This window comes from Podarcis tiliguerta, assembly GCF_965153285.1.
Source record: "Podarcis tiliguerta genome assembly, chromosome: 2".
Taxonomy (NCBI): domain Eukaryota; kingdom Metazoa; phylum Chordata; class Lepidosauria; order Squamata; family Lacertidae; genus Podarcis; species Podarcis tiliguerta.
Genome location: NC_139535.1, coordinates 41,898,621 through 41,925,238, shown reverse-complemented (window position 1 = coordinate 41,925,238; position 26,618 = coordinate 41,898,621). Strand labels below are relative to the sequence as shown.

The 26,618-nt window shown below is 39.8% G+C and overlaps 1 protein-coding gene across 3 annotated transcripts in view; it reads right to left on the bottom strand.

Moving 5' to 3' along the window:
- Nucleotides 1-26,618, bottom strand: part of DNAH12 (dynein axonemal heavy chain 12) — a 91,703-nt gene that overhangs the window by 41,758 nt on the left and 23,327 nt on the right. For all 3 annotated transcript variants that reach the window (XR_014506315.1, XM_083420181.1, XM_083420182.1), the window contains exons 16-39: nucleotides 25,882-26,075; nucleotides 25,375-25,618; nucleotides 24,769-24,954; nucleotides 24,015-24,215; nucleotides 23,021-23,215; nucleotides 21,726-21,847; nucleotides 21,323-21,605; nucleotides 19,756-19,875; nucleotides 18,664-18,820; nucleotides 17,801-17,973; nucleotides 16,849-17,001; nucleotides 15,066-15,305; nucleotides 13,938-14,183; nucleotides 11,891-12,010; nucleotides 10,028-10,137; nucleotides 9,329-9,512; nucleotides 8,399-8,539; nucleotides 7,142-7,225; nucleotides 6,863-7,051; nucleotides 5,788-5,907; nucleotides 4,549-4,737; nucleotides 2,176-2,327; nucleotides 852-990; nucleotides 133-299 (exon numbers count right to left, since the gene is read on the bottom strand). Coding sequence is in view for 2 of the 3 variants with exons in the window: in XM_083420181.1 (XP_083276307.1) it covers nucleotides 133-299; nucleotides 852-990; nucleotides 2,176-2,327; nucleotides 4,549-4,737; nucleotides 5,788-5,907; nucleotides 6,863-7,051; nucleotides 7,142-7,225; nucleotides 8,399-8,539; nucleotides 9,329-9,512; nucleotides 10,028-10,137; nucleotides 11,891-12,010; nucleotides 13,938-14,183; nucleotides 15,066-15,305; nucleotides 16,849-17,001; nucleotides 17,801-17,973; nucleotides 18,664-18,820; nucleotides 19,756-19,875; nucleotides 21,323-21,605; nucleotides 21,726-21,847; nucleotides 23,021-23,215; nucleotides 24,015-24,215; nucleotides 24,769-24,954; nucleotides 25,375-25,618; nucleotides 25,882-26,075 (4,109 nt within the window). In the remaining variant the exon portion in view is untranslated. The remainder of the gene's footprint in view (nucleotides 1-132; nucleotides 300-851; nucleotides 991-2,175; nucleotides 2,328-4,548; nucleotides 4,738-5,787; nucleotides 5,908-6,862; nucleotides 7,052-7,141; nucleotides 7,226-8,398; nucleotides 8,540-9,328; nucleotides 9,513-10,027; nucleotides 10,138-11,890; nucleotides 12,011-13,937; nucleotides 14,184-15,065; nucleotides 15,306-16,848; nucleotides 17,002-17,800; nucleotides 17,974-18,663; nucleotides 18,821-19,755; nucleotides 19,876-21,322; nucleotides 21,606-21,725; nucleotides 21,848-23,020; nucleotides 23,216-24,014; nucleotides 24,216-24,768; nucleotides 24,955-25,374; nucleotides 25,619-25,881; nucleotides 26,076-26,618) is intronic.

The window sequence follows — 26,618 nt, the reverse complement described above, 5'->3', positions numbered from 1 at the left end:
GGGACTTATAAATAAAGTTTTGGCCAATGTTCACAAATCTAGTATACAAATGCATTACATAAAAGCAAACTGATAAAAATTACACTTTTCTTTTAACTATGTACATAAAAATAATTTAGTCTGAATAGTTACCAGATGCCATGGTCAAAAAACTGTCTCAGAAGTTCAATAGGAGGCTGTGCTCCATACTGTTCTAATGCAGGCATATTCATGTCATCCACAAAGATTATACACTTCTTTCCCATAGGTGGGCCAAATATTCCTTTCCGTCTCTTGTCGAGCCTGGCCATAATAATGTTCTAAAATTCAAAAGCATAACATATTTCTTAAGGATTAAAACCAGCTCATTCAAAAGAACAGTTAATGTTGTTTCCAGAGGGAAGTGTGCATAATGGGGTTGGTGAAAGCCGACTTTTTTACTGCCTTCCACTCGCAGAAGTTTGTTCATCCTCCCACCCCATTCAGCAGCCCTCAGGGGAATATTGTGGGATCTATTGGAGAGAGAAGGGAGCAGGAAAATCAGCTTCTGCCAGCTTGTTATCCATGCTTTTCTCTGGATCCAATCCATCAAATTCTAGCATGTATTCTATAATAAATACAGGTGTGTCTAAAGGTAAGTTTATTCTATTAATTTATATTGACTGCATTCACCTATTCCCCAACCATGCTTGCTAGCTCGCCTGCTTGCTGGTCTGTTGTCACAGAGGAGTTGCCATGGCCACATGCTGACAGCCATACAAACTGCAGCATGACAACAGCCTTACAATTTTATTATATAATGAAATATGCAGTTGTAAACTGCCCGAGGGCCCATTTGCATCAAAAGCAGCCTGCTGTTTATTTTTACCAACCTGAGTCTGGTTGGCACTGGTTCGAGCAGAAAAATTAACAAAGAATGGAAAGTAGAGATTCTTTTCTATATGGTTCATTAGCTTGTCCTTCACATATACAGATTTTCCAGTACCTGTTGGTCCCACAAAAAGCAGCGGTCTTGGAAAGAAATTCATATACTTGTATTAGTTTCTCATTAGTGTAGACATATTGTTTGGAAATTAAACATAATGCTTGGAAATTCTCAACAAATAAAGACTGTTGATGGTAGCATTTTTACAGCGATTTATAAACATATCACATTTTTCTGTTTGCATAAATATATAGCTAAAATCACAGAAATGTAAGAGAACAACTATAAATAAAATGGGATGTAGAAGTATATGTTAGGCAAAAGACTCTTAGCTACAATTCCTGAATTATATTACAGAGTTGGTCCCCGTAATTTTATTCACAACTCAAGTTTTTTTATATGAACAATAAGTATTTCAGAGTTTATAACTGAGAATTATATAATTATAAAGAATATTTTTAAGACCAGACTAGTGTAGATTAATGTTTCTAAACTCTTAACTAGTGTCACTTACTTTTGAGACACAATGCAAAGTGATAGTTTACCTTTAAAGCCATTGGATACCTTTAAACAGTGGTATCCAAAGGGCTACTTTTCCCTCAAATGAACCTGGATACTTTGGAGGTCAGGTAGAGGGCCTTTTTGGTGGTGGCATACAAATCATGAAACGCTTCACAAACATATTCATCTAGCACTTCTTTTTTTTTACTGTTTTTCAAAGTCCAGTTTGAGCCATCCAATTATTCCACATCTTAATTCTTATAATGGCCCAATTTGTCTGGTGTGTGTGTATGTGTGTGTATCAGCAGGGATCCCCAGTAGTCTGCACAGCTTGAATAAGATGAATCAGTGCATTTAAGCCCCAACATTAAACCGGGGTTAAATATGAAACAATCAGTTAGCTTCAACAGCGTGCTGTGTGCATCTATACCATTTATTTCAGCAAATGGGAAACTTTTCACATAGATCTTGGGCAAGAGCCATGGCTTTGAGCTGGAACATACATACTAAAAAGTGCAGTTGGGAACAATTCAAAGAAACTTAGCACCCTACTTCTTGATGACAATTCTCAGAATTAACCCCCCAATTTATTATTATGGAAACTTAAGGAGCACACAAAAACCCCAGCTGGACACAAATCTAAGAGGATTGTTTTTCTGGGGGTTTTATTTCTTAGAGTATTTCTTGGAGTATTAATAACATTATTAGAATAGTATGATCTCATGAACAATGAAAACATTTTCACTATTATAGGAAGAAATTTTTCTTACTTTCCATATTTAATGCACAATTCCATCAGATAGGTATATCTCACTGTGTCCATTGTTGGGACTATAATGTCTTGAACCTTAAGATTTTTATCACTATAATTGATACTTTTAATGGCTTCATTCCAATGCATCCAACGGCCCTTGCCTTTCATCTAAGAAGAAACGCAGAAATAAAGTTTTGCAAATGATATGGTACAGTTAAAATATATTCAAAATTGTTTCACTACAACTTGATGCTTTTAGCATTTAGTTGTTTTAAAACATTTAATTGAATCTCAAAGCAATGGTTTCAAAATTATCAGCATTATAGACGTATAATATTGTACCCTCCGAACTTGAAGCATGGGAAGTCCTATTAAAAATTTATAATTTTGCAGAATATTCAGATTATTTTATATGTATATGTATAATTTGGAATATTTAATGTGATTTGACTGGATTGTTAAAGTGGAAAATTTGATAAAAAAGATTTTTTTAAAAAATATAATTTGCTACATATTTAGGGTAAATTGCAATATATTTTTGAATTTCCTAACAAGTATTTAGTACTGGGGCTCAATAAGCTCACTCTCTTTCTTGCTCCTTCTACATATGGTGTGCACAGCTGTGTTTATATAAAAAGGCTTACTTGACATAAAGCACAGTGGTGTATTGGAGTGTTGGACTAGGAGCTGGGAGAGGTAAAGGTAAAGGTAAAGGTACCCCTGCCTGTACGGGCCAGTCTTGACAGACTCTAGGGTTGTGCGCCCATCTCACTCAAAGAGGCCGGGGGCCAGCGCTGTCCGAAGACACTTCCGGGTCACGTGGCCAGCGTGACATCGCTGCTCTGGCGAGCCAGAACCGCACACGGAAACGCCGTTTACCTTCCCGCTTAGTAAGCGGTCCCTATTTATCTACTTGCACCCGAGAGTGCTTTCGAACTGCTAGGTTGGCAGGCGCTGGGACCGAACAACGGGAGCGCACCCCGCCACGGGGATTCGAACCGCCGACCTTTCGATCGGCAAGCCCTAGGCGCTGAGGCTTTAACCAACAGCGCCACCCGTGTCCCTTAAGCTGGGAGAGACTAGGGTTCAAATCCACATGAAACTCCCTAGGTGAGCTTGGGCCAGACACTTACTCTCACAGCCTAACCTACCTTGCAGGGTTGCTGTGAGGGTAAAATGGGGAGCAGAACTTTGTCTACCACCTTAAGCTCTATGGAGGAAAAAGGGTGGGATACAAATGCAATGAATTAATAAATAATAAATTCCTCCTTCCCCAAAGAGGAAAAGAAATGTGTTTTCACTTATTCAAACTGAGCTTTGGCCTCACTGCAGCTTCCTTGCAAAAACCTAGTTGGAAGGAGGAAATACCCTTTTTTCTCTGTGAAGAAAAGGATGAGAAGTCTCGTTCTTTTCAGTTTTTGCAAGAAGCAGCAAACTAGTGCTTGTGCTACTTCCAAAAACCTTTCCTTTCTTATCTCTGCAGAGAAAAGGAAGGAAAGAAGATAAAACCTCCGCCTTGCAAGCTGACTTGTGTTTTTTTAAAAAAGTTTTTATTAAGGCTTTTTGTGCTACAAAACAAAAAGGGAAAGGTACATCTATTGTCTCCGCACTCTATTTGTAGCCATTCCTCATTATTGCATATTGCAAAAACAAGGAGGAAGGGAAAGAGGAGGAAGAGACTTTTCTTTTGTTTCTCTCCTGTCTCATTGGGTTTCTTGTAGAAGGCGGCAGCAGCAATGTACTTCTAGCCCTTTTTGCAAAATATCTATTTAAAAATAAATGTAAGCGATATTTTAGCAATTTATTAGGTTTATTTAACACATATACAACACGGCAGTAATTATTCAGGCACATAATTCAGCAACCTTGCTTCTATTATGCAGTCCTGTTTATATATAAACATAAACATGCATACATATTTCATTGTTAAGGAAAGTGCAGATCAAGAGGCCCATGTATCAAGTCCATGAGCCCTCTTCTAATTGCTTTTAATGCAAACAGTGGGAATGTACTGATACCATACAGTATTTCCAACTGTATGTGTCATGCAGTTCCCAGGTAATGCAAAGCCATTTGAAGGCATGGGCAAAGCTGGGGGGGGGGCAGCTCCCCCCCCCCCAATCAAATAAATGAATAAAAATACTTAACTGACCAATTGCATTGCAGATAAATCAGTTCTGTTCCCCCCACAAACATAGCCTGCCCCACCTAAAGTAAATCCTGGCTACGCCTATATTTGAAGGCAAATCTTTTGTGGATGTACCATATATATAGGTGTATAACGCAGCTTCATGTTTTCAAATTCTATGGCTTTCAACAGCTATTCATTCCTAATGAAATATTTAAGAAATTCAAATACTGGTTAATAATTATATACATTTTTCCGTACCTCAAACATGAAATCATACACCAAGCCTCTCTCTTCAAACGGATGTTCCCACTTCCCCACAGCTGCAGGCATCGGATGATTGTCCATCTTCCCTGCTATAATATCCCTCATAAAGGCGTCAAACAGAACCCGACCGTCACCATCACAGGTTCCACCAATGGACCAGACCGTGGCAAAAGCAAAACAACCCTTCCATTTTTAAAAAGAGAAAGAAATGACGAGGACGACAATGTAATCATGGCAAATCTCACCTGAAAGGCTTTAAAGTTATACTCTTTATCTATAGCAAAAAGAATATTTTGAGGATGCAATCCTCCAGCCAGTTTTCTGGATATTGAACTTAGTGGGACTTACGTAATAAACCTATTGGGACTGCAATTGTAAGTCTGTTTACCCATTTAAGAATCTCTTGCAGGCTGGGTCTAGATTTGCCCTTCTGTGAATAGAAGGGCTCTTGTCACTTTGCGGAACGCCCTGAGAGCCAATGAAGGCAACCTGCTAACTGAAGGCAATTTTGCAGATTCTACCTTCCCACTGCAGCCCCAAGCACCACACCATATGCTGTTCCAGAAGGTCCACAGGTGCAGCAGCTTTTCAGGGTGTGCAGAGGAGACAGAATCAGCAAAACACACCTCTACTCCTTTCTCCAGCATGAGAATCTTGTGAGAGAAACATAACTCATGTCAATTATGGACAGTGGCATAGGAAGCCGCTGGAGTGCCTGGGGCTGGTGCGCACACCGCCCATGGGGCAGAGCAAGCTGGTAGGGCAGAGCGCACTGCCAGAACTGTGTCCCAGCACCCTCCACCTGGAGGGCGGTTGAGGGGGAAGCAGTGTGTGTGCACCAGCACTGCTTGCAAAAGCAGTGTGGGGCTGGAGCCCAAGCTGCCATGTTCTTGGTGGGGCGCCCTTCAGCTGGAGGGCAGCTGAGGGGGAGGTAGCAGGTGGGTGCCAGTTGAGTTTTTCTCGGCTGCCCTCTGGTGGCTGGGAGAGATACAGCAACCCAGAGCGCTGCAAGCCCAGCCCCGGGCTGCACTGCTTTTGGGAGAGTGTGCCGGGCTCTGGGGCACCTGGACTTCCATGTCACCTTGGGCTCTAGTGTGCCACCTCCAAGGTAAGTGCTATCAGGGGTGCACCCCCCCCCCAGCTACGCTACTAAATATGGATTCAATTCAAGTGGGGTGAAATAACTCAAACAGTTTGCTCAAAGAAGCGAAAAGATAAAAACATCAGACCAACCATAATCCATTTGCGGATGTGTGGACTGGTAGGCTCCTTCTCCACCGCGTCACTAAGCAACATTTCAATAAGCCGAATGAGAGAAACCACATTATTGCTATTGCTGGTGGGAACCAGCTCCTATAAAAGTAAAAGATTTTTTAAAATATATATATATATATATAAATGCCTCATGAACTTAATCAGTTATAGAACATTTCAGTCAATAATCTTTTGTTTTTAAAATGTGTACTGATTAATATTTGTGTGTGTGTTCCGTATAGACTTGATAAAGATCACAAAATAGTTACTAAAAATACTACAGCAAACCAACTGATGTTGTCTTGGTTCAACATTAATTCCTTCACTTCAGTTAACATGTTTTACAATAGATTTCATTATGGTAAGACTGAATATTTCTTTATTTACCCTGCGCCAATCCCATCAACAGTGGATTCTTTCTTTCTCCTGTCTAGGCTTTAGCTAGACTCCATGCTTCTACTTTCTGTTTCTTTGCCTGCAAACTGTGTTTACTATTTTTGTTATGTATTCAGTGGTTTTCAGGAATGTATATAAGCAGTTGCTTTGCCCCTGTTTCCCAGTTACAGTATGTAGTTCCATAAAGATTCTTGCTGTTATCGCTGTGTCTTGCCTCGTGGGAACCCGCCTACACTTCAATTTTCTTTTTGGATTAGTCAGGATCCACTTCAGAGAGGTACCAGCCAGTACCCTTCTAAAAGGTAAGATCTTTAAACTAACTTAATACAGTTAAGAGAACCAAAGGAGGAAATTCAATTTGGTCTCAAGGGATGCCTTATCAATCACTCCATCACTGCCTGAGCCTTAATGGGGATAGGGATTTATTCCAGACAAAGACTGTGGAAAGGAATCACTGAGGGAAAACTGAGATTTTCCATGAGTATCTTTCCTGGGAGGATCCCTGCCTGTCACAGTGAGAAACTCTGGAAGCTGAGGGTTAGCATTACCGTCTCCTATCAACTCTTAACACCTTTAACAAAAAAAAAACAAACCTGTAGACCCAACCCACGTACTTAACAATAGACATACTAAACTATTTTTTTTTAGAACAACCTACTTTGCATTTTTTCTGACGCATTCTTAATGCTGGTGGTACTATCCAATTAAAGAGATCTTCAAAAAGTTCTTGATACTCCTTTTGGTCCAGAGGTTCAGGAAGTGTACTCAACCAAGATGTTACAAGCGGCAACCAGCCCAGCTGTAAAGGCTCCAAATAAATCATTCCACAACGACTGACTGTAGCAGGCTGCAGGATAATAATATTTATCTCTCTTAAAATTTCATTATATCTCCAATTTCAAGTCTTGTGAATTATTAGATCTTGCCTTTAACATACCGAAGCCTGAGACAGATCCATAGCTTCAAAGATGAGGCTCATCTGAGGGGACATTTGAATGATTTCTCCACTCATCAAACAAAGCTAAGAACAAAAAAACAAAACAAAACCCACACCCAGTTTTAGACTGCTGCAAATTTTATGCACCAGAAGCAACCTATCTTGTTTAACCCCAATTTGAAATAGGGAGGGTATTGGAAAATTTGAGCATGTATAGGTATTGCTACTTATCTCATTTATTGAAATGTCAGGATCTTCTATAATCAAATTTGGAAAAATGCTAATTTATTAATATCCAGTTTTTGGCCATTGCTCTGCTCCACAATCACTGTATTGCTGTTGTTGTTTTTTGATGCTTAGTATCCTATCTAAAACTATAGTTCCACTGAACAATTATTTAATGAAAGAGGAAGCACTAAGTTAAGATTTAATGCAACTCAGAAACTGTTGCGTGACTGAGTCCTTGCGCTAAAAAATAAGCCTTGAAATACTGAAATCATAATTGGATTTGGATATCAGTGCAGATTGTACCGAATACTGGATATATATGCATCCATTGGTTCTGTATGACTCTTCTTAAGCTAGTTTTTCTGCTACTTACAAAACCTGGCATTTAGTCAGTTATAGTGCCATAGGGTCCTGAGAAATTCTGGGAGAGAAGTTTGTAAAGCATATTAGTTTTACGATGAATTCCCCCTCCTCCCAGAATTAAGAAAACCTAGTAGCTGACAGGTTTCCAAGAGTGTGTGCTGACTGGCTCAAGTAAGCTGGCTCCTACTTGCAGTTATTGTTAAATCTGGTACTACAAGCTTAGAAAACAAAGTGCCTCTCAAAAATATAAACATGAGTGCCAGAAATAATGATGTAATGAAGTAATAATGATGATGTTGATAACATTAGATGTGCATGATATGGAATGAATGTTAGAATGATTTGACAAAAGACCTGACTGCTTATATATCAGCTCTGCTACTGGCACTCTTTCCAGTTTCCTCTTTCCTGTAAGTGTTTCTTCTTTAAAAGTCTTCTTTGAAACCCAATATGCATCTGTGATATCAATTGTGCTGTAGTTACACAAAGAGCTAGCTATTTGGGGTCAAGGCTCAATGAGTAACTTCTCAACCTATTTTATTTCAATACATTTTAAAATTCCTTGAACAATTTTAACGACAACAACAACACCTTTATTGTCAATGTGCAACCTGTGTACAATGAAATTTACAATTGCCTGATGTATTTGGATTACTTAGGCATTACCTTTTTGTTGTCATCCAACACAGTGTTCATGCTCTCTATCCAAAGGGTATCAATAGGACCATCAAAAACAACCCATTTTCGATCAGGTGTCTCAGTTAAAGCAAATTCTCGAAAAGTGTTGGCAACTATGCCATCTGTCCACTGAAATAAGTGACAAAAGACTTTTTAAAATTTGACGGAAGCATTCAACAGAAACCAATTGTGTAAATCATTTGAATATGGTAATCTGTTCTACTGAATGGACAAAACCTAAGCAAATAAACATCCAGGAAAAAGCTAAGCTTAAATTGTTTTCTGGACACACTTTGGAATAAAATGTAGATATATTACCATTAATATGAGCTAGGCGGAGAATGTGCAAAAATACTACCTTTCTTTGTATGAATATGTATTCATGCTAAGGGTTGCTGTCCCTGCCCACACTGTTCACAATGCCACCTACCCTCCCCACTGCCAACCCCAACCCTTAACACCTCACCCAAGGGCTTATATGGTTCATTACTGTAAGGTACTTTTTATTTCTCCCTGCTCCTCTGCTCTAAAAAGGTAAAGATAAAGGACCCTTGACAGTTAAGTCTAGTTGTGGCTGACTCTGGGGTTGCGGCGCTCATCTCGCTTTATTGGCCGAGGGCGCCGGCGTACAGCTTCCGGGTCATGTGGCCAGCATGACTAAGCCGCTTCTGGCGAACCAGAGCAGCACACAGAAACGCTGTTTATCTTCCGGCTGGAGCGGTACCTATTTATCTTTCTTGCACTTCGACGTGTTTTCGAACTGCTAGGTTGGCAGGAGCTGGGACCGAACAACGGGAGCTCACCCCATCGCGGGGATTCGAAACGCCGACCTTTTGATCGGCAAGTCCTAGGCTCTGTGATTTAACCCACAGCGCCACCTGCGTCCCGCTCCTCCGTTCTATTTTGTGATTAACTTACCTCATGAGATACTGGATCGAATCTTCCAAAAAGTTGTCCCATAGTAATAGCTTTTGGATTCACAGTTCTGTGAACTACCTTTTCTTCGTCCCCATACCCACGTTCATTCATAAGGGAAAGTGTATCTGCCAACACATGCAAAACTTTGGTCTTCCCGGCAAAAGGCTCACCTACAAGCATAAAACTGATAAATAAAAAGTTGTTATTTGGTATTTTCCTTTTTTCCAGTAAGTCTCATGACTAAACATGAACATACATTTAACTGTTTATTATTGCAAAAGCTAGAACATTGAGCTCCTATAGTAGGACTACTAAGCTGATTTTTTCAGGGATCAGTGGTGTAACTGATTTTCCTAAAGGGAACTCAGTCATGCAGCCAAACCAGCAGTGTTCAACTCACCACCCATAGCTGTGAATTCAACCCTACTTTCTGCAGGGATCAGCTGTACAATCAAGTTCTCCATGAAGAACTTGGTTGCACAGTCAACCAAGAAGGATAGAAGTATACTTTCTCCATGCCATGTATAACTTTCTTAACTTCCCTATCACGTCACCTCTTATTTGCCTTTTCTCTAAACTAAAAAGTCCCAAATGCTGCAACACTTCCTCAGATGTGAGTTGTTCTATCCCTTTGATCAGGCTGGTTGCCATTTTCTGAACCCCATACCTATGAATATTATTTATCATAATTATACTTACCCATGTCTAACTATCATCATTTCATAGGTCTGTATCATCTTTTCTAGAAAAACTTTAACAGGCTGAACATTGTGTGCTTTACAGCATTCATTTGCACATTCCAGAAAATCCTGAAATTTTAAAAGGTAAATCTTAGCTATTTCTCATTTCTGGTATGCATTTGCACATGTACACAAACACACTTTTCATTTGAAAAAAGATTAACATTCAGTTTTCCTTCTTTTTCTTAAAATGCAACTCGAATTGTCAATTACCGGTAAGTGTTTCAGTTGAGTTTAACTAGGCTAGAGAATGGTAATCTGAATTCAACAAACATCCAAACCAGGTGAAATTATGCATTTACAGAAATGAACAGAATTTTGCTATGTTGTTGTAGAGTCACAAAAGGAATGATACTATGTAGTTACCAAGTTAAGAAAAAAAAGGATATGAAGAAATAAAAATGAAAGGAGCTCTTTGAGCACCTTAAAACTGAGCAAAATCATAGGAACGTGTTTCACAATCATATACATGTTACTCGGAAGCTTTCAACTGCAATTCTGCACACACCTTGGAGTAAGCTCAATTGAAAATACAGTAAAGAGACTTATTTCTAAATAGACATGTATAAGGCACACGTATGTACTGTATATTGAGACCGCTGTCATCAGACTGGGGACCTTCTTTTTAAATGACATGAGGCAGTGGCAGCTGGAAGCTGAAGAAAATCTTGAGGGACGTTTGTGACAAGTTACTAAGAGACTAGGAAGATAAACCTAGTAGGAATGAGATGGATGTCAGGATTACTAGCAGTGCAATCACATGCACATCTACTCATAAATAAGCCCCACTGAATTCAGTGGGGATTATTTGTAGGTAAGTGTGTGTAGAAATTAAAAGACGCCTGCTTCTTGGGAGAAAAGCGATAACAAACCTAGACAGCATCTTAAAAAGTAGAGACCTTGCTAACAAAAATCCGTATCGTTAAAGCTATGGTTTTCCCAGTAGTGATGTATGGAAGTGAGAGCTGGACCATAAAGAAGGCTGATCGCCGAAGAATTGATGCTTTTGAATTGTGGTGTTGGAGGAGACTATTGAGAGTCCCATGGACTGCAAAAAGATCAAACCAATCCATCCTGAAGGAAATCAACCCTGAGTGCTCACTGGAAGGACAGATCCTGAAGCTGAGGCTCCAATACTTTGGCCACCTCATGAGAAGAGAAGACTCCCTGGAAAAGACCCTGATGTTGGGAAAGATGGAGGGCACAAGCAGAAGGGGACGACAGAGGACGAGATGGTTGGACAGTGGTCTCGAAGCTATGAACATGAGTTTGACCAAACTGTGGGAGGCAGTGGAAGACAGGAGTGCCTGGTGTGCTCTGGTCCATGGGGTCACAAAGAGTTGGACACGACTAAACAACTAAAGAACAACGCATGTAGCAGTGCAGCCTAAAGTAGATACTGAAAGATTGCAAAAGGATGAAGCCTTTTTGCTATCTATTACAAATGCTGGCGGACTTCTACAAACAGAGAATTGATGGAAGTGATGGAAGGTACTTGAGGCTACCACTTTGCTAAAGCTGAGCAGGTCTGACTCTGATCAGTTCCTGAATGGTTGACCATTTGGGAACCACAACTACATTGGGTTCCATGATTGAAGAGCAGCTGAATATAAATGTGAGAAAATAAAATAAGCAAACACATCAAGTTCTGAAGCAGACTTTGGGTTCATGGTAAGACTGGGTGAACTGAAGTTTTTTGAAAACAATCCACTTAAAAAATAGACACAGCACATCATTCAGTTAGAAACAGACAACCGCATGAGCTAAAACTGTCAAATACTGGAAGAATTACTGGGGAACAATACACTAAAAATATACTCACATTGTAGTCAGCTTCAGGAAGCTTAATACCAGGGAATAAATCACTTGTAATGCCCATAAACAGAGGTATGTCATGTGACAAAAACTTAGGTTCATTTACATCTTTGATTGATCGAAGGAGCTGAACAAAGGAAGAGAAACAGCAGCAGAGTTGGACAGAAATAATGTTCTAGTTTATATCACAAATATTAAGCTGCTCAGCAATAAAAACAAAGTTCTATCAACTGCACTGTGTCTCCTACGAGTATTCTTCTTTCAAGCTGATAATTAACCACATTGCTAAGTTAAAGCAATACAATCCTAACATGAATCAAAACTTGTCTCCAACAAAGAGAAATTAGTTGTGGGGAGGGAGGATAGGGCAGTGCTGGATCTACATATTTAACTATAGGAAGGCAAAAGTCTTTACTGCTACTCTCCTCTCTTGCAAGTTCATGTCTGCCTCTTGCTGCCGCTGACACCACCAAGAGAAGAATGCCTACACACAACTCCTTCTCTTGGTGGCAGTGCCACCATGGGAAAGTCACAAAGTGGAATGTTTGTTCCCCCTTCATGGTCTATGCAGGCTTCCTTCTCTTGGTGGCAGAAGTGATAGCACAACAAAAGAGAGCATTTCTTCCCTTCATCTCCTTCTGCCACAGCAGCTTCTCACCTTCTTCTTTATGGGGTGAGCAAAGAGGTGGGCCTTTCTATAGCCACCCCTCTTCTAATAAGTGGAACTCCTGCTTATTAGAAGAGATGCCACACTGGATCTTAGCCAAAAGGCCGAGAAGAGATGTGTGGGCTGTAGCCAGCCATGGCACATTGTCATCAGGGAGGAAAGAGGCATGTGTATGCTCAGTGACTCTATTCTGGCCGGGTTCCACTTATTAGAAGAGTTGTCTACCCAGCAATACACTGCTTTGCTTCCCCCTAACCTGCCACCTGGGGCATGTGCCTCCACTTGCTCCCCCATCTTGATACAGACCTGGGAAAGGGATACTTTACTCACTCCTACAATGGGTATGGCAAACCACTTCTATGACCTCTAGACTGAAAGGGCTTTGTAAGTGTTAGTTATGCTGAATCAGTATGCCTAACACTTGCAATCCATCTAAGGATTTTGCTGATCTCTATGTTGATCACAGCCTGGGAGAACACTATAGGTGACAAAGCAAACATAGTTCAAAGCCACATAAAACACTTGTGCTTTTACGAGGAGTACCTTTCTCCCCCACTTGCTGCTGGTATTACAGTTGCTGGGGAAAGTCCTTACATGTATAATTTTGGGGTACTCTGAGGGTCTGGTATATGAAAGCTTATGCCACAATGTAACTGACAGTCGTTAAGGACACACAAGACTCTCTCTGGTATTTCTAGTACAGTCGTACCTTGGAAGTTGAACAGAATCCTTTCCGGAAGTCTGTTTAACTTCCAAAACGTTCAAAAACCAAAGCGTGGCTTCTGAATGGCTACAGGAAGCTCCTGCAGCCAATCGGAAGCTGCGGAAGCCCTACTGAATTTGTGATGAATTATAAATAAAGTCAAGAACAGTACAGACATACCTTGGTTTTCAAACAGCCTAGTTCTCGAATGTTTTGGCTTCCAAAAGAACATTCAAAAACTGGAACAGTCACTTCCAGGATTCGATCTTTTGGGAGCCAAAACATTCGAGAACTAGGCTGTTCGAAAACCAAGGTACGTCTGTACTGTTCTTGACTTTATTTATAATTCATCACAAAAAAAATATTCATTTAAATTGGGTGGGGAACATCAGATCCCGGGGCTGAAATGTGGCCCCTGGGACTCTCCTCAGGCTCTTCCCTCTCCTCATTTTGCACTTCTCACTGGTCATAGAGAAGTCTGTTGTGTACTGACATCACTGAACTGAACTGCTTTAGACCACTGAACTACAAAGACATCTGCTAGCTGATCTTCTAAATTTCATACATGGAAAAATTACACCAATGCTACTGGGATGGGATAAAACAGCAAGATACTAAAATGCTCTAAGTCCATTTGAGAACTAATGACTATTTCTAATGTCAAGTTAATAATGTGCCACTTACCAGTATATCTTCATTTTCAAAAGGGAATTTCAGTTTTAGATTGCCAGCAGCTATCAGCACTGCTTTGACTGCACGCATACCATAGTCATAATGGAACTGAGATGAAAGCTGTTCCGAGCACAATCTGTAGGTCATTACTATTTTCACTGATAAAGGTTTCGCATTCAGAAACCCATATGAATAGAGAGAGATTTCGGCAATGAGAGCATAGTTAGGAACCATCATGGCAACAGTTCGGAAGAGGACCTAAAAGGCACATCAAGGAAAGTATGATTGTTAAAAAATTCAAAAATCGAAAAATAAAATATATGAACAAATTGGGGGGGAAGTATGGCAATTCTGCCCCCCCTCCAAGGCTATATTTTTTCAGTGGCACTAGTATGCTTATTAATATATACATTTGTCTTTCACTTTAACAAAAAAAAACCTCCACAAATGTTTAATGAATTTTCATACAATTGTTCTGGAAACTTTATCTCATCGCTGCTAAGCACCCTCTTATTAAAGAAGAAAGGACTTGCCATCCAAGCTGAGCCATACAAAAAAACCTACTGAGCTGTTTTTTCCAAGAATATCCAGTGCAAGAAAGCTACTATTTGACTACCACCTATATGCCATGCATAGGGAGCAAGCCAAACGCAAAATCCGCTGAGATAAGCAGAGTTTGGAATAGGCAGGTCTGTGGTTCAGCTGGGGCTACACTGACTAAAATCCCTCATTGCAGCTCAGAGATATGCCAGAGTATCTCAGTTCTTCATCTTGGCCCAACTGGGACTCAGCCAGCTCAGTCATGAGAAGGGTACATTCTGGAGGAGTGGTGGAGCTTGGCAGGAACATGGGGTAGGGATAGGTTTACTCCTACTCAAAACTGATTCAGCTCAGTCACATGACCTAGCAATCCAGCAGACGTTACACTTGAAAAAGGGTGGAGTAAGACAAACTCTTATTTTAAAGGCTCCCCACCCCCACCCCGCTCACCTTAGGACAGCTCAGCCAGCAGTAGTCTCACTCCTGAAAGGAGTTTAGAAGTATGCACAGATCTCAAAATGATTTTTAGAGAAATCATGCTTTTAAAAGCAGTATCTGAAATGACTCTCAGTTAACATGGTTTTTCTTTCACTATTTTACCTTGAGATTGTCCGGCAGTTCAGAGCGCCCTGCATAACCTGGATTCATAGTAATCGCAACAAAGCAGTTGGGGTTCAGCTTCAGTTCAGTCCCTTCGAAATTAAACGTCTCCAGCTTCAGCTGTATAGCCCTCTGGATGCAAAGGATCTGCTGAGCCACTACAGACAGGACTTCCAACTCAATGCGATTGAATTCATCAAAGCAGGCCCAAGCACCTGAAGAAGCCAACCCCTTGAAAAACTAGAAACAAAATGGTAAGCCAGGCATTATATAACTAGGAGTATTGTGATGCCTTGGGAACATTTGTTTACTACTATTCTTACAGCCTCATCAAATCTAGCTGTATTAGGCAAATGAAAAAAATGGGGTGCCTCTATATAATTGTTGCTTGCTTAGACTGTGTACAGGACATGATTTCTGTGGAGAAGCAGGAATTATTTCCCTGTTACAGCTATCATGACAGTAGTCCTCCTGATCAACTACTAGTAACTTAATAAATACATAAATACCAGAGAGGCAGTGATGGAAGTGAAGTCTGTTCTCTTCATGTTTCCTAACTCCCAGTTACAGCTATTTAACCAACCCCATAAGAGCTGATGAAGTAGTGAAACCAATTAAATCAGATCAAAAGCACTCTTATGAGAAACTGTACTTTAACTTATAAGGGCTGTATGAGTTCATGTGTGGCTGTGGGCTGTTCAAACACTAAAAATAATTTTGCAAGAACATTTTAAAATCAGTTCCAAAGCTGGCATAGAAGTACATTACTTGCCTTAGAATGAGTTTCACAAGTGCCCAAGCAAATCACATCAAATGTATATTCTTTGATTGCAGCAGCATTAATTATGTTCCTGGATACTGCTTCAATTGCAATTTTAAAAAGACCTGCAGAACTTGTTTGGTTTGGACACATTAGCAACCTCTGTCTTGTCAAACTATCCTGACCCCTCAAAGTTTAAAAGCACAACGCACTGATGAAGTACAGTTGTACCTTGGAAATCGAACAGAATCTGTTCCAGAAGTCTGTTTGACTTCTGAAATGTTTAACTTCCAAAATGCAACTTCTGATTGGTTGCAGGAAGCTCCTGCAGCCAATTGGAAGCCGCAGACGCCCCATTGGAAGCTTGGCTTCCGAAAGAACGTTTGAAAACTGGAATACTCACTTCTGGTTTTCGATCGTTCGGGATCCGGAACGTTCGACTCCCAAGGTGTTTGGGGGCCGAGGTACGACTGTACTTAAAGAGAAAGATCCTCTGCAAGTTTACTCAGACTCCCAAGTTAAGTTTGCATAGGACTGCAGCTTAAGTATTAGGATGGATGCCCTCCTTGACAACGTACTTAGTAGTTGTTGATATTTGTAACTTCCAGGAATAGAGAAGGCCTTCCTGGGCTGGCCAACCCATGAGGCAAGATGAGGTGACCACCTCAGGCAGCAGGATCCACAGGGCTAGCAGATCTGGCCTCCAAGGAACACACAGTCCTCTACAGCAGCCTCTTGGTGAATAGGAGGCGCTGCTGGTCTCCTCTCACCCCTAGGGATGAAATGGTAGGGGCTGCCTTATGGGGTCTCCTGGGCTTTGCACCTGATTCAGAGTGGGCCCCTTTGATTCACCTGATAGTTGTGAAGTTAACTGTACAGTTCTGTGCACAATTGGATTGTGTGACCAAGGTATGTGTTATTGTTTTTAAATGTTTTTGTTAAAGATTAGCATCTACTGAAAATGAAAAACAGTGCCACCTTTAAAAATTGGAAATCAGACGATAAAAGATGGGTTCAATTTACCTTCCCCATGGCTAGGTAATCAAGGCCATCAGAACAGTTGAAGACAACACATTGCACGGCAAGAGCTTTAGCCAAATCTTTGGTGGTCTCTGTTTTACCTGTCCCAGCTGGGCCCTCTGGAGCACCACCAAGATTTAAATAAAATGCTCCAATCTAAGAATAAGAAAAGTTCATGAAAATATTTCAGAAGTCACACAATGTTTGGATACAAAAAAACCTACATCCAGTTGTATATGGCGGAGATGAAATATTGTAGAAAACATGTACCCTCCCCCTTATTTTCTTACACATTGCCTTACATACTTTGTCACTGCATTCTCACCTCCCACCAAATTCTTCTTTTCTTTTGTTTTTGCTCTCTCTCACCCTAAACCATTATTTATTCATCTATTTATCCCAGGTTTCTGTTGTTCCGCTTGGGAAAATACACCTATGCAAATTCTAATGCAAACATGCACATCAATCGTCTCTATTTCTCCACCCATTTTTCTGTTTCCATTCTTCATTCCTAATGTCAACTTTATCACATTTTCTTCAACTTTTTCATAGTGGTAATGAAATAGCCTGTAACAGCACAGGTGTTATTTTCTTTGATTCACTGATCAATTTAAAAAGACATTTTTTGCTGCATTACTAAGAGATCTGCAATCTAGCACAAAAGGATCTATATTTGCCTTGTCTCACAATTTTATTTACAGCTAATCAGAATCAGTTTTAAATTTTAAACTATGTATCCAGTAAAGAGAACATTAATGCTTTAGTCCCATTGAATTTAATGGAGTCAAGAGTGCTTCCCTTATTGTTAGAGTGTTTAATACAGTAGTTCTGAGAACCTCAACAAGACAAAATCTCTACAAGCTACTGTCATAAGCATAGGTGGAGAATATGCCTCATTGTAGCTAATTCAGATTTATAAGAATTCTTATTAGCAATTTAATATTAAAAAACATACCAGAGTGCGGTAACATCTGTCTGTAAGAGGAGTGATGACAAGTCGAGGAGAGTTGCCAAGGTATTCATATGCATATTTTACATTGCAATTGATGATGCGCACCCGGACGTTCTCATACTCCCAGTAATACCGTAACTGAGCAAGCCACTGAAAATCTGTTTCGTGCAACACACCTGAAATAATACAATCATGGAAAATGTCTTAGGCTCTACTCCTCAGCATACCATGGAAATGAAGTAGGAAGGGGAAACAAAATGTTTTGAAGATGCAGCTGTCAGCTCCAATTTTTCTTTCCTCTTAAACAGTGCTTTTTTCTGGGGGTACGCAGGGGTACACATACCCCTAAACATGTTGTGAATCTTTGTACTTTTGTCCATTTACTGTATTTATTTTTCTTGATTTGAACTATAAAATGGTGATTTTCTTGAGTCAAAATGAGAGTACCGCTAAATTATTTTAGGAAAAAAAGCACTTAAAGCAATGGGTTTACAGTGGAACCTTGTGTTACGTACTGTCCTCCTTACAAACGCTTCGGGTAACAAGCTCCGTTAACCTGGAAGTAGATGCTCCCAGTAGCAAACTATGCCCTGGGATGCAAGCGGAAGTTGTGCGCTGACGGCCCCATTAGCGAAAGTGTGCCTCAGGTTAAGAACGGTTTTGGGATAAGAACAGACCCCTGGAATGAATTAAGTTCTTACCAGAGGTACCACTGTATGTCTTAAAATAATAAAATCAATATTTTAACATTGAGAAGATTAGTTTAAAAAGCAATGATTTCCTGGAACAACAGAGAAATATCTGGCAATGTATTAATATTCTCATTTATTCTATGACAAACAAGAACAAGCTATTAGGTTGCATACCACTTTCAATCATTTCCAGGACGACATCTCTAGCGTGTACATCAATAGTAACCAAAGCACCGAGTGTAGTCCTTGTTTGTTTAGACAACTTCCCTCTTACCAGCTCCACAATATCATTTAACTGAAACTGAAGGTTAGCGTAATAATTCTTTAAGCCCTGCAGAATGAAAATGGATTTTGATAAATTCTGCCACAAACAACTACCAAGAGGAAGCTTAGTGGTCTCTCTATATTATTATCCTGTGATTTATTTATTCAAAAGCTCATTAGTGATTGCTATACCAATTTTTAATATAGATGTCCCAGTCAGGTAGATCTGGCTTGCATAACATATTCCCATTCATATTTACTGTTCTTTTGCTATTATGTTATGTATTTTGTGTTTTTATGTTGTAAATCACCCTGTGATCTTCTGATGAAGGGCAGTATATAATAAATAGATAGATAGATAGATAGATAGATAGATAGACAGAGAGATAGCACATATTGTTGTGTGAGCAAGAACATGGTCTCTGCACCAAAATTAACTGGGAAGCTCTTGGAAGCAGAAGAAGCCTGTGTGTGTGTGTGTGTGTGTGTGTGTGTGTGTAAAGCTCTTGTACCAAAAAGACAATTGCTGGATTGGGATGCTGGCATGTAATATTACAAAAGTATTTACGTCATTGGGAGTTCATAAGGTAAAATGAACAACAGCTTCTCATATATACTAGAGCTGAAATTTCTCAGAAGACAATTTTCAATGAAAAATCCTCAGGGTTTTTTTATCCTGAAATTTTCTACACAAATACTGTGAAACATTTCAAGAGCTCATTTGTGCACATTCAGTATCTGACATTTATCTGTCCCTCCAAATTATACCTGCCTGAGTATTAGGATTCATTTTTAATTGTTGTGTTCAGTTTTACTTCAAGGGAAAAAGAGGAAAATTAACATGAAACATTTATTTTATGAAATTATATCAAGCATTATTAATTCAAAGAGGCTGGTGACAATTTCATAAACATCTAAATTGAATATGGCTCAATGTGAACAAAGTACCAAAATAAAGCTAGGAAACATTAAAAGGAAACAAAAAGATTTGTGTCACCATACCTCTGGGCCACTAGCTATGGCTTCATGTACTTCACTTGTCCAGAACATTTGTGAGACACAAATAACTACTTGACCAGGCCATTCTCTCACCCAATTTTTTCTTTCTGTTTCTGGATATGCCTAGGAAAAGTAAAAGACATTTCCCAACAGGATCACTACTAACCACTGAAACTATTATGCTGAATCATTTATACAACCTATTATGAAATCAGAGTTGTTGTTGTTGGCATCCATCAGTCTGAGGAGGAGGAGTGTGTCTCTGCAGGTGAAGTCAAATTGTTATGAAATCACTCAGTGCTCACTCCCTTATAAAAAGGTCAGTGGTACCTCGGGTTAAGAACTTAATTCGTTCTGGAGGTCCATTCTTAACCTGAAACTGTTCTTAACCTGAGGTACCACTTTAGCTAATGGGGCCTCCCGCTGCCACCGCACGATTTCTGTTCTCATCCTGAAGCAAAGTTATTAACCCGAGGTACTATTTCTGGGTTAGCAGAGTCTGTAACCTGAAGCGTCTGTAACCTGAAGCATCTGTAACCTGAGGTACCACTGTATAGTGTTTATGTCTGGGACAATCTCCAACATCTTCCATATCAACCACTCCAAAAAAGTCATTCATTAGTCTCCCCCTCCTCCTTCTATAATGTGTTCACATCACAGATTTCCACAGATTGAACACAGATAACTGTGTCCAGTATTGTAAAATATTTATATCTAGGTTGTCTTTTAGATCAGTGATAGGGAGGGATTCATTGAATTCATCCGAAGCGAGTATCTCAAGGGCACTAGCAGTATCATGAAGAGGACTGGGCAGTGTCCACTGGAGAAGTTCCCCAGATGTTGCCAGACTACAGCTCCCATAATTTCCGACTATTGGTCATACTGAATGGGGCAGATGGGAGAGTTATGAGTCCAACAACACTTAGAGGGCCGCAGCTTCCCCACCCCCATTTTAAGTAAATGTAATACAGTGGAACCTTGTGTTATGGAACGGATCTGTTCTGGAGGCCCGTCTGTAAGACGGAACTGATGCAAGCCGAAGCGCCGTGTCTGCACACGTGCATGACACAATTTAGCGCTTCTGTGCATGCACGATTTAGCACTTCTGCACATGCACGAGCGGTGAAACCCGGAAGTACCCCATTCCAGTACTTCCAGGTTGTCGCAGGACGCACCACGAAAACACGTAACCTGAAGTGGACGCAACGTGAGCTATGACTGCATATCAGAAAACTCCCCCCCCCCCTTTGTTCTCATTTACATTTTACTAAGAAAGAATTTAATGTATTAGTTGCTATAACAATCCAGTTTTATATGTTGGATGACAGTAAGTGGAACAATATAGCTAAGTCCTCACAGATACAAAATTCTCATTGAATTCATTGTTCCATTATGATTTTTGTGTGTGTGTGCAATTCTGCCTCTAGTAACTTCAGTTTTTACTTGCTTAAATAGCAAGAAGAAAAAGAATAGGATTCTAAAAACAGAACAGAACTAGCCTGAAATCAAATAAATGAAATGCATGCATGTTTGGCAAGATCAGATTCTATATATTTAACGGAAAACATACCAGTCTTGACCTTGTAATGACATCATGTATACTTTTCAGCATGATATCTTCCACTTGTATTAGCCACTTCTCCACAGCACCTCGTGCTTCAGAAGTTGAGATTGTTGAAATAAATTCCACCCGTTCACCTTCAGTGCTGAACATTGACTTAATGTCCAGATTGGAAAGAAATTCCAGTTTAGAAATGCCCTCAAAACACTTTTTCAAGTGAGGCTGGACTCTGAGAGGGTCTTTAGTCTCTGACAGGATCTCCAACATTTCATCATTAGACAAGAAGAAAAAGCTGAAAAGAAAGTACAAATGCATTAAGTTTCTATGACTGCATATATTTGTTTGGAATCAAATACTAATCGAGAATAATAAATATTTATTCCAGCTTAATGACAATCAACACTCAGCATACCGCGGGAAAAAGAGACGCTTTTTCTCAAGATATGCATTCAGTCCTCTCATTATTTTGTCCAGAAGTTCATTACAATTCTGAAGCTTTTCCAATAAGCCTGTCAATGAAGTAGCAGCAAGAACCTAAAAAACAACAGGTTATTTAATAAGCACACCTTTACAGTGGAGAATAAAATTGTAATACAAACAGAATATCAATCCATTGGTCATATAAAAAGACATTGTTTTCTGTTCCGCCCTGCATCCATTGCCAGCAGTGCTATTTCCTTTTTGCTGCAGCCCACACCATTAATTTCACTGGGTGGGGAATGTGGACTGGGTGGGGGAGACCCCCAGCATACTGCAGATTGGGGAGAAATGAAGACAGTGAGTACCAATTGTATTTGTCCACCTGATCTCCGCCCCTGTTTGTAGATGGACCCACTAACTCTCATCCACAACTTTTGTCAGTTTTTAAAATCTAATTATTAGTCTCAAGTATACTGAAGTTTTTAGTTACAGTCTACATTTTCTTTGAATTCGTAAATATGGTTGGGATAAGGAGAGCCTTGAGGGCAGTGCTATTTTTCTAGAAAAAGAGTTGCAGGAACTCACCATGAATGCCTCCCAATGGCCCCCTCCTGAGGTGCCGAAACTGAGTTGTGGGTTCGAGGACCCGTCCCCCGCGATGTGGAATGAATACACCAGGACACGTGATATAAGGTTTATGGGCAAGAAAAGGCCACAACTTTATTGATTACAGCAGTGAAAAGGTATTGGCTTAGGCATTGGATGACCAAAACAAGGGGGGTTCATCCACCAATAGGTGGAGCCTGCTGATGCTAATCCAACTATAGGCTCTCCCCTGATGTCACCGAGGGTCGTGCCATGGCCTCCCGCCAAGCAGGCATCAGACAGAATACACGACCGCCAGATTCCTTTAACGGAATACCCAAAAATTGAGGGCATAGGCGATGGCCACACCTAGCTCTTCAACACATCACAACACATTATTCCAATGCCTAACCGCCACCCGAACTGAAAGGCTTGCCGCCAATACCCTTACAGCTGCAACCAATCCCTAGTTGCCCCTGAAAAAAGTTCTGTTTGAGGGTATGTGTAAGATCTTCTGTGTGCTAACAAGGACTGCCTTGATTTTAATTCTGACTGCTATTTTGTATTCTCTGGCAGATACGACCTTTGTGGTGGGCACAATGGCTACGAAAAGAAAGAAGAACCTGAAATGTGCTTGTGCATAGTTTAAGAACTTGTGGTTTGTTTCACCTGCTAACTACAGGCTCATCATTACTACTTCACCTTGGGGTCTTTGGCACAGTATTTCATAATGTCTTTCCAGTATCTATCCACCGTCTGGAACTGACGTCCCTCCTCTGGCATCTGTTGCATGATGTCCTCTGAAGAAAATATTGGTTCTAAGTAAAGCCACTGAGCCTGTACTTTCAACCACTCATCAATAGTCTCTTGAATCCTAATCAAGCGATCTTCCCATTCCTTAAAAAACACAGTATAGTTATTTGCATAAGACATCCATAGCATGTAAAGCAAAAGACAAAATAAAAGGCATGAAAATAAAACAACTTATATATATACAGTGGTACCTTGGTTTTCGAACGTCTCCGTTGACTGTTTCAGTTTTCGAACGCCGTAAACCCGGAAATAAATGCTTTGGTTTTTGAACGCACGACTTCCGTACTGAGTTTTTAGTTTTCAAACATTTTGGAACTCAAACGGTCTTCTAGAATGGATTACGTTTGCAAAGCGGAACATTCACTTCTGAGTTTGCGGTGCTCAGGAGCCAAAACATTCAACTCGCAAGTCCCTTATTCTTTAATTTTGGGGACAATCTGAGCTACCACTTCTGACCTCTTAACCATGGCTGAGAAAAAGGCCACTCTCTTCCTGCTAGCACATAAAATTTCTCCAGACTTCACCAGCCAGCTTTAATCATGGTTAATGTTTACATCAGGACAGACATGAACCATGGTTAATGCTTACCAGAGTTTCAGTTTCATCTGAACTAACCAACAAGTTTAGATGTAGGGTTATATTTTAGTTGCAGTGATTTAAACACATGAATGACACAATATTTTGCTTCTTATAATTGAATTGTAAGCTTCTTGGGGTCTGATGAGATACAAACAAATCTGAAAATAAATTTATGAATTTAAGGTTTTTTTAAAAGTCTCAAGAGAAATTGTTACCTTCCTTCAAGTGCCTCAAAAGTGTACTGTATACACTTTACAAAAGAAGTGAATAAAAGGAAGCTATATACATAAAAGTTTACAAATACCTTCATTTGTTTTTCAAAAGGCTTTATGAAGGGCGATCCCCTCATTGTTTGGGTTTTTATAATCTGGTCATCCAGAATAGTCTGAATTTCATCGACGGCGCACAGAATATTAACACCAGTCTCACGGTATAAGCTTATTTGGAAGGAAATTGAATCCCAGGTATCCATCATAGTGTGCATTGCTTTCTCTAATGAGAATTCCTACATCAAAGGGAAATAAATGGTGTTATTATTATTATTCATTTCAGACAGATTCTTATGTATGAAATTTCATCATATCTGATATCCTTCAAACGTTGTTTGAAGACACATCTTTTTAGAATGGACATTAAATGGCCTTCTTATAATTGGTGTTTAAATTGGGATATCAGATAATGAAGCTACTGTCCAATAGTTTTATTGTTCAAATGCAATGGGTTTTTTAAGATATATGAAATCTTATATTAGAACCATAAAATGGTAGAGCAGGAAGGGGCTCTGAGGATCTTCTAGTCCAAGCCTCTGCAACGCAGGAATATGCCGTTGTCCCTTATGGGGATTGAACATGCAACCTTGGCATTATCAGCACCACGCTCTAACCAACCAAGCTATCCAGGCTGGGTAGTTATATTAACTCAATTGTTAAATTAACAATTTTGACAGTTTTATGGACTGCACACCACTTTCTGAAGCAACTGTCCTAAGAAGCAGAATAGAAGTCTTTTAAATAAAAAATAATCTGTGCTGGGGCAGAAAAGCGTATGCTTGTTCTTACCTTGCTTGCTCCCATACTTATAGTTTCAAATTTCTCTAGGAAAGGGGTCAAGTTCTGCTTTAAAACCTTTCTTAGGGTAGTTCCAGAATCTGGAGTTAAATCATAGCCAACAATTTCTGACATCTGTTTCCAGTGACGAGCCCTTATGCCTGGGTTACAAAGTATAGTCACCAAAGGGATATTTTCCTGGTTGAAAAAAAAACACATTGCAAAACAACTGTCACCGTTGTAACTAAAATCACTTGGAAATTATGTTTTATTCATCTAAAATCTTTAATCCTAGAATTGAAAAGTTGAAAGAGGCCACAAGGATCATCTAGTCCAACCCCCTGCAATGCAGGAATCTTTTGCCCAATGTGGAGCTCAAACCCACAACCCTCAGATTAAGAATCTCATATTCTATTGACAGAGCTATCCCTTGGACGTAGCTTAGATCTTCAAATAATTTCTAATGTATCTTATTATTCAATGTTATGGATGTGGGGGATTGTGAGCTTTCATGAAGAGGCCACATATTTTTTTCAAGTGCTCAAATAATATTTGTACAACAGACTCTAAAACATTTTCCATGTTAAGGCCATCTTAATTTTATAGATCTCCAGTTACCTTGAAATCTTTAACTTGCTCCATTACTGCAGTACACATTGAAATAGTTGGGCTGTCCTTCTTTTCTTCCTCTACTCTCTCTTCTACTACTGCTCTCCGCTGCAGTGACTTTTTTCTCTCTAGTTCAGCTTTCTTTAGCTTTTGTTGAAAGAACCTTACTGTCTTATAAATTTCTCGAAAAAACTCATCTACCTCCGTTTCCATACTTTCACCATTGAGATCTAAAAAAGCACCATCCATCCATCTATCATAAGAAAAACAACGTTTTTAATGCATCATGGGTCATAAAAAGAAACCCATCACATAACATGGTGAAGTAAAATATAAACCATAAGACACCAAGAATTACAGCCTTGTTACATTAGCCAGGAATGCATACTTCTGGACAAACAGAATTACTTAAAACAAAGAAGAATTTAATTTTAAAAAAGAAACTTGGTCACACATTTTTCTATGACAAATAAAAGCACCCTTGAAATTTCAGTCACTTTCTGTATATATAATTACCTTTTTTCAGTCCGCTGCCATTTCAATATAAAAGCAAAAAGTTTTTGGTAGGGCTCAATGTTAACTTTTAAGGTCTCCAACTCTGGGTATTCAGTCTGCTCCCAATTAAAAAGCTTTTCTTCCTTGTTAATGAAGGCAACAGTTTCGTCAGCATCTTGAAGGCGTTTCTGCATTGTTCTCATGTCGGTCACATACTGGAAACAGATTTATCTCTCTTGAGAAATACAGGGCAATTCACTTAATAATGTAGTAGTCCTTAACATTACAAGACAACAGGCTGTATCCAATCTTCTCACCTGTGAGTGCAAGTCTCTTGTGCTAGCAGATGGGAGAGTTTTAATGTTGTGCAACAGGCAAATCCAACTGCACTAGCCTTCAGTTAGGCATGTACTTGGGAGTAAGCCCTACTGAACTCAGTAGCACTTACTTCTAAATAAATGTGAATAGTGAATTCCCCTAGTTTAATGCAATAATCTTTTCAAGAGGTTGAGAGACTGACAGCTGTGGCTTGTGAGATGAGTGGTTTGATGGTGGACTAGCAGCTTCTGCTGCTGAGTACCATGGAATAGTAGAATGGGACCAAATGCCCTTTCTATAAGGTGCAGGATGCAAGTAGAGCAAAGGCAACTGCTACTTCAATATCATACATGAAGATGACTACTGAGTGCCTGCAAGGAGAAAATATATTAGCCCTCATGCTTCCACCCATGCCAGTTAACATTCTTCGGTAAAGACGT